This window comes from Cucurbita maxima, unplaced genomic scaffold (assembly GCF_002738345.1).
Source record: "Cucurbita maxima cultivar Rimu unplaced genomic scaffold, Cmax_1.0 Cma_Scf00007, whole genome shotgun sequence".
Lineage (NCBI taxonomy): Eukaryota > Viridiplantae > Streptophyta > Magnoliopsida > Cucurbitales > Cucurbitaceae > Cucurbita > Cucurbita maxima.
Window position 1 is genome coordinate 2,175,706 of NW_019272023.1, and position 10,888 is coordinate 2,186,593.

Genomic DNA, 10,888 nt, shown 5'->3' on the forward strand with positions numbered 1-10,888 from the left:
AATATTACTCGATTTAAAGAAAAAAAATCTTATACCAATGAAAATATTGCTACAATACCTTTTTTCGAGTAGGAGACAACATTTGCTTTTCCAACCATAACTTAAAAAACATTTACAAATATTTTCCCACGAATAAAAACAAAATAAAATAGTAAAAAATTATTATAAATAGAAAAAAATTTAAATTAGAGAGAGAAAGAGAATTAAAAAAATAAAAAATAAAAAAATGTTGGAAGTTGATGAAAAAGTGCATGGTGAGTACGTGGATTAGGGAAGCTTCAAAAAACGATGCACAGAAATCAGCAACTTGGCTTTCTCTACCGACCAATATAACCATTCTCAATCTGACGGATGTTTTTACTTTTTACCTCTCTTTACTATTTATATTTTTTTACCTTCTAATTTTTTACTTAATTACTATTACTATTTATATCAATAATTTTTTTTTTTTTTTTTCGGTATATATCTTAGAGTATGTTGAAATAACTCGTGTTGGTATCGGATCTTTCACTGTTGAAACATTTCAGAACAAGTAGGTAATGTTCGGGTCATCGGGTGTGACACCCAAAGTCTAATATTTATTTTTTTTAATTATTTTTCCAAGCCTTTCTCTTTTTTAAATTATTGTCTACTTTATTTATTTATTTCACTATGGACAAAATTGGGCTTAATTGGGCTCTAGATAAATTAGTTGGGCTTTGAACTACCTAAGAGCCCAACGTTGGGCTGGCCCACATCCTTCAATATGTTTCGTAACATAAAAAAATATTTTTTTCAAAAACTTTTGAAAATAGATTATACACAAATATATACATATATATATATATATATACATATACATATATATGTATATATATATATATATATATAATGTGGTTAAGAGAGTGATGTGATTGGAGTAAGAACAAAACAAAATAATAAAATAATAAGAAGGATAATTTTGGAAGTCAATCTAAAATGATTTCTAAATAGTTATATTCAAATATTAATAATGGTGGGATTTGATATATTAACTAATCGATTAATGTATTTAATCTCATAATTATGAAATAGTGATCATTTAATTAATAATTTTAAGAAAAAATTCAAAATACGAGGAAAAGAGTACGAACATGAATTAATTCAAACAACATCTCAGTCAACCAAAGTTAATAACCGTCTTAGCCTACTGTTAGCAGATATTGTTTGTTTTAGCTCATTACGCATCGCCGTTAGACTCACGGTTTTAAAACAAATCTGTTAGGGAGAGGTTTCCACACCCTTATAAGAAATGTTTCGTTTTCTTTTCCAACTGATATAGGATCTCACAATCCAACCTCCTCTTCTCTTGAGGGTCAGCGTCCTCACTAGCACATCTCTCGGTGTCTAGCTCCGATACAATTTGTAACTACCCAAACCCACTCGGTGTGTATGGTTTTTAGAGTAAGTGCGTGCAAATAACTCCTCTGGACAATAGGTTCACAACCCACTTCCTTTAACGACAATCATGGTATTACCTCAAAACTCAAAGCTACAATCAGATCCAATCAATTGGGTATGGTCCTACCCAACTCAACCCCAAAACTTCAAACAACCGACACATTTCGAATAGTAGAACGACGAAAAGTAGAGTCATAACCATTCTCCCATCCAACACGAACAAAAACTCTAAATATTTAACAGAAAGGAATCTTTAGCTCATGTAGGCCCAACATTCTTAATCTCTAGGTAAGAATTCCAATCAACCCATCATTTACAAAGCTTCACAAAATTTAAATAACATTTTTTTTTATATAATTATAAATAAAATAAAATTAAAAAAAAAAATTCCTTAATATCTTCTTGGCTTTTGAAAGTGAGCTATGGAAATACAGACACTCCCCCACCAACAGCTTGTCCGACAAGTCCTGTCTTTCCACCTAGTTTTTCCGACCGCCCCAACAAAAAACAGAGTTCTTATCTTCTCGCTCTCCTCAATTTCTCACTGTACATTATAGAGAGAGAAAGAGGTAGTTTTTTTTGTTTACATTTATACTCTGCTTTTCATAAAGGAAACAGAGGAACAGTTTGTGTATGAATGTTTGAGAAACAGGGAGTGTGTACTAAAGCAATGGTTTTTATTTCAAGAAGCTCCAACTCCAAGGAAATCAATGAACTCCATTTTCATATGATCCTGCCGCCGCCGACCGTTTCCCCACCCAGATGATAAGCACAGATTCGTTGAAATCACTGACTCCGCCGCCGAAACATCCGAGTTCGACTCAGAGTTCCCTGACTGCTCCGCCGCCATCGCCTCCTCTGTTTTTCCCCATACCTTCCCCATGCCGCTGCACCACCCTACAATCAACCCATTTAGACTTAAAAACCACTAATCTAAACAGAGTTTTCAAAAGGGTTGAACTTACTTGAGGCGGCGGAGGTAGAGACGGTGCTGGAAATGGTGGATTCGCCGGAAACATTGTTTTTCTGAAAGATCTTTCGTAAGGATCTTCTCTGTTTTCTAGCCATGATTACGTGCCAATGATTCTTGACGGCGTTATCAGTTCTACCAGGAAACAAACGAGCAATCATAGCCCATTTGTTTCCATACAATCTATGAGCTGTTACGAGCCGTTCTTCTTCTTCTTCGTTGAACGCTGTTCTGTTTATCCTTGGATCCAATTGATTAAACCATCTCAATCTGCAACTTTTTCCTTAACCCACCAAACAAAAATCCGATTCAAACCCAGATTACATTTAGTGAAAAGAAAGCTTTTAGTGAACTAAAAACGGTACCTGATCTTCCACGGAGATTCTCAGCGATAAGATTCCAGTTTTGAGGGCCATAATGGGCGACGAGTTCTTTAAGCTTAGCATCCTCCGCCGGCCTCCAATGGCCTCTAGCACAAAGCTTGGTGTGACGGCGGGGTGCATTGTTTTTAGTAACAATGGCAGTTCCATCACTGGAAGGCAGAGGCGGCGGCAGCGGCGGCATCAAGGCAGGATTTTGAAGCAACCCATTACCGGGAAAGGCATGATTGAAGGGAGGAAGGTTCATTGGAGAATGAAATGAAATGAAGGAGAGAAAGGGAAGGTTATAAAGAAGAAGCGTTCGTGTGGGGAAGCTTTTTTTGGGGGTTTGGGGAGGGAAAAAGGAAACAGACTGTTTGTCTCTTTGTAAAGCGTTACTTCAAATTTCCTCTGTGTATTACCAAAATCCCACCTCTTCACTTTTTTGCTTAACTGAACCAACCAGCTCCACCAACTTGCTTCCAATGCCTACTCCTTTTTTTTTTCATTTTCAAAAAATATTAATTATATATCCGTTCTTGCGTGGATCCTCGGTTGCTCCACAAGCTCTTGTTTCTCTTAAAAAAATTATGTGAGTTTGATGAACACGACTCTCATAATGATATAATATTGTCTTAAACATGAATCTCCAAAAACTTTCACACCAATCGAGAAAGTATTCCTTGAGTGCAAGTTAGAGTGCATTCAATTATTGCTCGTTTAAAAGAGTTTTTTAAGAGATATTGTAAAACCCACTTATTAAATTTGTGAAACTAAACGGTCGTGTCAATTCTCTTTAATTACGAGGGTACCCTCGAATTATAGAGTTTATGGTCATTTTATTTCAAAACTTTGATGTTTGTGTGTATTTAAATTTTGAATAAAAAGTATTTGAGATATTAAAAAAAAAAATAGAATTATCAAATAGAGAAAAAGGTTAATGGGTTTTTTTAAAAAAAAAAAAGTGGTGTAAAAAAAAAAAAAGGTAAATTCACGTGAGGTACGGTTATTATATTATTTTAAATTTTGGTTTTTTATAAGTGAAAAATAAAGTTTTAACTTTTGAAATATTTAAAAATAAAAAATAAAAAATAAAGTGAAAAAAAACATGTGACTTTAAAAATTTAATATTGATACAGTGTAATTCTCATTCTTTATGACCGTTAAATTTAAGGACGGAAGAGGTTGGCAATTTTTTTTACTAATTTAAAATTTTAGGTAAAAAAAAGTCCCACCTCGTAAACGGAATTAAATTTTCAAATTTTCAAATATCAAACTCAATCTACACCAGAAAAATCTAACGTTTTGGGTCGGATAGTTAGAACTGCAAGTTATCGAGTCAAATGAAGAAAAGTCAACAAAAATACGCTATTTATACACTAAATTTTCATAAAAATACGTCATTAAGGTTGGTCAATATTCTAATTAATATATTTATTTATTTATTGGTATTGATGTGTTTTGGGGAAGGGGACATTGATGTTTCCATGGTAGAGAAGAAAAATGTGCAATGTCCAATGCATTCACATGATAGCCTTGAATAATATGCATTTTCAAAACCACATTAAATTACATTCCCTATTTTAATAATATATATATATATAAATAAATAAATAAGCTAGTAATAATCATAATTTTTTTTTTTTTTTTTACAATTTCCACGTAATATGGCAATGGTAAAATAAAACTACCTTTCCAACCCAAATAAATAAATAATAATAATAGTTTTATTTTTAATATTTATGATATTTTTTAAACTTTTTCTACTTTAATATATAAGTGGTGTTATTTCAATCGAGTCTTTTAATTAAAAAAAATTATCATGAAAAAGTAAATTAAAAAATACTTTCATTTATTATTTCATTTGGGTCGTTTTCATATACGTTAAAATATTCGTCAAGAACTTTAATAAAGTACGTGTTTAGGTCATTTGGATGAATAGCGTTGATTTTAAAATAATAAATTTTTATTTTTATTTATATATCATCCTTTCCTTAAAAAAAAAAAAAAAAAAAAAAAAAAAAAAAAAAAANAAATGTGATAGAGAAAAATATATATATATATATATACATTTTTTCCCTTAATTTGGTGTGGATCTTTTTGACTGAAAAATGATTGTTTTTCCTTTTTCTACTTTCTATCCATTTATTATTATTGCTCTTTTTTCTTTTTTCTTTTTTATTCCCTAAAACAAAACATGTTTTCCTTTATGTATAATATTTCTCTAAAAATATATTTTAAATAAATAGCAGGTTGAAATACCTTTAAGTCATATATATCAGAGTTATCATGAGTTTATAATCAAAAAATACTCTCTACATTGGTACGAGGTCTTTTGGGGAAACTTAAAGCAGAGTCATAAGAGTTTATGCTCAAAGTAGAGAATATCATACCATTGTGGAGAGTCGTGTTTGTCTAACAATCCCCACCACTTATTTCATTTATTATTCTCACCATAATTATTTTAAAACTTTTTATTTTTTAATGCAATCTTTATTAAAAAAATCATAATAAATTAATATATTTAATAACTGTGTGTTAAGGATATTTAATAATAAATTATAGTTTACCATATATATTATATTTGATATTTTATTATGAGTAGATATTTGCCTTATTATCATAGGTATCTTTCCATTTATTGTTATTTCCATTTATTACTATTTTCATATCCTTGTAATTCATTTGATTATAAATAAGATAACTTTCACACCATTTGGCTGTGGTGGATTAATCAAACATTCACATGGTATCAGAGCCCTCTCGGTTTAACAACCCCGATTCTTTCTTTTCAATGGCTTTTGAATCCTCTAATCTTCTTCTCCACCACCCCTGCTGGTTTTGACGCCGCAGAGGCAGTCTTCATGGTTGCCGTAGTCGGAGCCGATTGATTACTCTTCGGCTCCACCCTATTGACCTCCAAATCACCTTTCGTCATACTCTGTACATACAACCTCACCTTTTCCAACCCAATCGGTTTTCCCCTTGGCCAATATAGTATCTCTCATTTTCTTCCCAGTCAACCTTCATCCTTCACATAAACCCTAACCTAAACCTATCAACCTTTTGTAGAGATTTACCTTCGGAATCTGGGTGCCGCACTGGCATATTCGCCAACCAAGTTGCCGCCGCCCTTCCTGCCAAAATTGGCTTCTTCGCCCGATGAGGCGACTCTTCCGACTGTCCTTCTCGCCAAAATTGGCTCCTTCGCCCAATGTGGCGACTCTTCCGGCTTCAACATTGTATTTGTCCCTTGCTCTAGGTTTCCCCTTCTACTTCTTGGGGTTAGAAATATTCTCACCAGAGCCAAGGCAGCATCGTCGCTAAGCGACAATCCCTCTTCATGGGTTAGACATATTCTCGCCGAAGCCAAGGCAGCATCGCCGCTGAGCGGCGATCCCTCTGCAATTTTTGATGGCCAAGAACCGGGTTGTTAGCATCTTCATAAAAAGTGTTTCTCAACCTCTTTGAATTTTTCAGATTCAAGCTTCACGTTCGTTTAAATCCGACGCTTAGCTTGCGGTGGGGTGTTAAGGATATTTAATAATAAATTATAGTTTACCATATATATTATATTTGATATTTTATTATAAGGCAAATATCTAATATTTGCCTTATTATCATAGGTATCTTTCCATTTATTGTTATTTCCATTTATTACTATTTCCATATCCTTGTAATTCATTTGATTATAAATAAGATAACTTTCACACCATTTAGGTGTGGTGGATTAATCAAACATTCACATGGTATCAGAGCCCTCTCGGTTTAACAACCCCGATCCTTTCTTTTCAATGGCTTTTGAATCCTCTAATCTTCTTCTCCACCACCCCTGCTGGTTTTGACGCCGCAGAGGCAGTCTTCATGGTTGCCGTAGTCGGAGCCGATTGATTACTCTTCGGCTCCACCCTATTGACCTCCAAATCACCTTTCGTCATACTCTGTACATACAACCTCACCTTTTCCAACCCAATCGGTTTTCCCCTTGGCCAATATAGTATCTCTCATTTTCTTCCCAGTCAACCTTCATCCTTCACATAAACCCTAACCTAAACCTATCAACCTTTTGTAGAGATTTACCTTCGGAATCTGGGTGCCGCACTGGCATATTCGCCAACCAAGTTGCCGCCGCCCTTCCTGCCAAAATTGGCTTCTTCGCCCGATGAGGCGACTCTTCCGACTGTCCTTCTCGCCAAAATTGGCTCCTTCGCCCAATGTGGCGACTCTTCCGGCTTCAACATTGTATTTGTCCCTTGCTCTAGGTTTCCCCTTCTACTTCTTGGGGTTAGAAATATTCTCACCAGAGCCAAGGCAGCATCGTCGCTAAGCGACAATCCCTCTTCATGGGTTAGACATATTCTCGCCGAAGCCAAGGCAGCATCGCCGCTGAGCGGCGATCCCTCTGCAATTTTTGATGGCCAAGAACCGGGTTGTTAGCATCTTCATAAAAAGTGTTTCTCAACCTCTTTGAATTTTTCAGATTCAAGCTTCACGTTCGTTTAAATCCGACGCTTAGCTTGCGGTGGGGTGTTAAGGATATTTAATAATAAATTATAGTTTACCATATATATTATATTTGATATTTTATTATGAGTAGATATTTGCCTTATTATCATAGGTATCTTTCCATTTATTGTTATTTCCATTTATTACTATTTTCATATCCTTGTAATTCATTTGATTATAAATAAGATAACTTTCACACCATTTGGCTGTGGTGGATTAATCAAACATTCACACTGTGAAGTCTTTTTTTTTTTTTTTTTGTTGGTTAAGGTTAAGTTAACTCAACAAATTCGAAAATAAGTTTATAATCCAACTCTAAGACAACATAATTGATGTCAGTAGTGAGCGGTAAATTGAATGTTTGATATTTAAATTTTATGAGACTTATTAAATTTATTTATTTTAAAAGAGAAAAAAATAAAATTATGGTAAATTTAGTTTTACGTAAAAAGTAAAAAGTAAAAAAGAAAGGTAAAGTACATACATATCGATATGGCATCATAATATCAGATCACTGATTCTGTTCCTCTTACTTTTCGTGTTTTACGACAGTGGGATTCGTATTTTTTTTAAAATTAATTAATTAATTTTATAACCCCCGTGTGTCTCTCACACGTGCGCACCGTCCCTGGTAACGATTTTTCAGTGATAAAGCGATAGGGAATCCTGGCGGATTTGAAATGTGGGGCCCTATCTGTTGACATCGTGGGACCCATCTGACGTCACACTAGGACCAAAAGGTAAACTACTTCTTCACTCCTCTCTCGTTATCTCTTTCATTATTATTATTTTTTATTTTCTTTTCCACGTATTTCTTTTAATTTATTTTCATTTATAGGACTTTCTTTCTTGCGCCTATCATCTTATAAAGTCATGATCATTTCCTATGATAATAATTTAATTAATTGAAATATTATTTTTCAATTAAAAAATTAAAAGTTTTAAAAAGGTGGACCCACTCAAGAGTCTTATTTTTATTATTTATTTTGGATTTAACAAAATTAGCATAAGATCATGCCACTACTAATTATTATATTTATTAGAAAAATGAAGTGTGGGAGGAAACAAATTTGTTAAAGTTTTGGGGTATAAAAAATAAAATAGGGAAAAAAGGAGGGGAGGAATGTGATAATAATTGAAAAATGGGGATTAGTTAGAAATGTTGGTGGGTTAAAAGGCAAATTAATACAAAAAGCAGCCTTTGTTGAAAATATAAGCCTTTTATTTATTTTTTATTTTATTTTATTTATTTATTTATCTTAGGGACACGCACCGCCGATTGCACCATACCTTTATGAAAGTTTGACTCATCTTCTTCTCTTTTTATAAAAGGAATGTTTGAATTTCCTTTGAATATTACAATCAATCAAATAAATATTAAATAAAAATATTTATTTTATTTTGGTTTAATATAATATATGTTATTTGATGATCTCGACATTTTTCTGTATCTCCGGTAACATATATGTCACTAAAAGGTCACCCTACCATCAGGACGGAAATGATAGTTTGACAAAAAAAAAAGGTCACCCTACCATCGAAACAAGTATGGTGCAAATCTAAGCCTAATTCAACTCATTATTTAAAGCATCATTCTAAGATTTGACGTCGGTTGGAGAGTGAAATGAAACTTTCTTTATAAAAGTGTGAAAATCTTTCCCTAATAAACATGTTTTAAAAATTGTGAGCTTGACGCGATATGTAATAAGCTAAAGCAGACAATATCTACTAGACATGACCTTTTGTTCTTACAAATGATACAGAGTTAGTTAGCCATCGGACGGTATGCTATTGGAGACGTTGAGTTCCAATGGAGGTGGATTTTGAGATCAAAGTATTTTTTTCATAAGGATATAGAAATATCTCTCTAATATATGTGTTTTAAAATTGTAAGACTAATATCGATTAGCAACTGGTCAAAGTTAGCAACTGTAATTATAATCTCAAATGGAGATAGGAACAATGGAAGCAGCAACGACAACTGATGATCGTGCTAGTTGGTGGCAACAGTTGAGAACGATAGACGGTAGCGACGATGGCGGTCATAAAAGAGAAACGATTGAGAAGCTATTAATTTGTTTTAAAATTTTTAATAATAAAAATTGAAAAAAATATTTTTAAAAACTCGAACACCTAAATGCTACAAAACTCAAATCGTATTTTTTTTCCAAATTTTTTTATAATTACAAAATTTTAAAATACATAAACTATTTTTTTATATATATATTAATCGTAATAATTTACTTATTAATTTTTATAAAGGAAAAATGGATTTTTTTTTTTTTTTTTCCTTTAACAATTTGTTATGGTGGATGTCAACATCGATGACGTGTTACGAATGATTTATTCATTGAATATTGGCATCCGCCGTTACCAAACTTTATAATAATAATAATAAACCATTAACATTAGGATATAGATGTCACATATATAATTTTATAAGCCCACAAACGTATTTGATATAATTAAATATATTCATAACGCTCTATTCCCATAGCTCAGAATCCAAATTCGATACCCGATGATTCAAACATTCATCTGTGACATGGTCACGTAGAACAGCTCACTCATATGTTTTCTACAAAAATTTTTACGAGGTCATTTAATACAGAATTGCTCTAAGCAAATCAGGTTCAGAGTTCCTATGATCGAGGCACCTTAAAAAAAATACGTGAAAATGACTCGTCTTAATCGGGAAGTCGTTAGTATCAGATTAAAAATGTGGTTTATAAAGAGAGAAAGGGAAGTGGGTAGCAATTTGTCTTGACGTGGTGAATAATAATTATAAGGACGTAATCACATCACATGGCTCTGAATTTTATACCAAAATAAATTAATAAATAAATAATATATTTAATAATATCAACCGACACAATAGGGTTTTTCAAATCCTGTAAATAGCCACAAAGAATCTAATTTTATTATACTATATTATATAATTTATATTCATATTGTCACATTAATATTTTAATCAACAAATTAATTAACTAATTAATACACTATAATAATTCTAGGATTAAGCTAACCACCAAGATAATGTCAGATTTCTCTTCCCACGAAATTAGGTCTAAATATTAAAATATTAATTAGGTTTTGGGGAATTTTGCCGAGAAAATTTTGAATTTTCCCAGAAGCCAAACAGCCCCCACTAGTAATACGAGATCTCCAAATTGCACGTTACTCCTCCTCCTTTTATTATTAATTAATTAATTTACTTAATTAACTATATTTACATTATCCAACATTCTCAATATATTCCTTTTGGAAAGAACACACCCTCTATACTCTTATTATATTAAATTTATATTCGGTCCCCTTATACTTTTTTAAAAATTTTAATCTTAATTTAAGTGTACTATCCGTTAATTGATTTGAGGTTCAAAGAACTCACACGGGCATGATAGATCTCTGGTTGGGTATCTTCTCGGGGCGAGATCTTTGACATTATGTTGTTATTTTAGTTTTTTTGGAAGTTGGGTGTATTGTACATTCGCTCGAGTCGACTATGTCATGAGATGCATAGCTAGTCCTACGCGTCGAGGGATATTTATGTTTTTTTTTTTTTTTTTTTTTTTTTTTTTTTTTTTTTTTTTTTTTTTTTTTTTTTTTTTTTTTTTTTTTTTTTTTTTTTTTT

At 32.4% G+C, this 10,888-nt stretch overlaps 1 protein-coding gene across 2 annotated transcripts; it reads right to left on the reverse strand.

Annotated features, from left to right (window-relative positions):
- Positions 1-1,795: 1,795 nt before the first annotated feature.
- Positions 1,796-3,109, reverse strand: LOC111481730 (transcription factor MYB56-like). 2 transcript variants are annotated; one of them, XM_023127308.1, is made up of 3 exons: positions 2,755-3,109; positions 2,385-2,672; positions 1,796-2,306 (listed from the first exon to the last, which is right to left on the reverse strand). In XM_023127308.1, exons 1-3 carry the CDS (start codon positions 3,014-3,016, stop codon positions 2,206-2,208), a joined length of 651 nt encoding a protein of 216 aa, XP_022983076.1. In that variant the 5' UTR covers positions 3,017-3,109; the 3' UTR covers positions 1,796-2,205. The 2 variants fall into 2 exon arrangements, with proteins under 2 accessions (XP_022983076.1, XP_022983075.1); XM_023127307.1 differs by having other exon boundaries at positions 1,796-2,316; positions 2,755-3,094.
- Between the last annotated feature and the right edge of the window lie 7,779 nt (positions 3,110-10,888).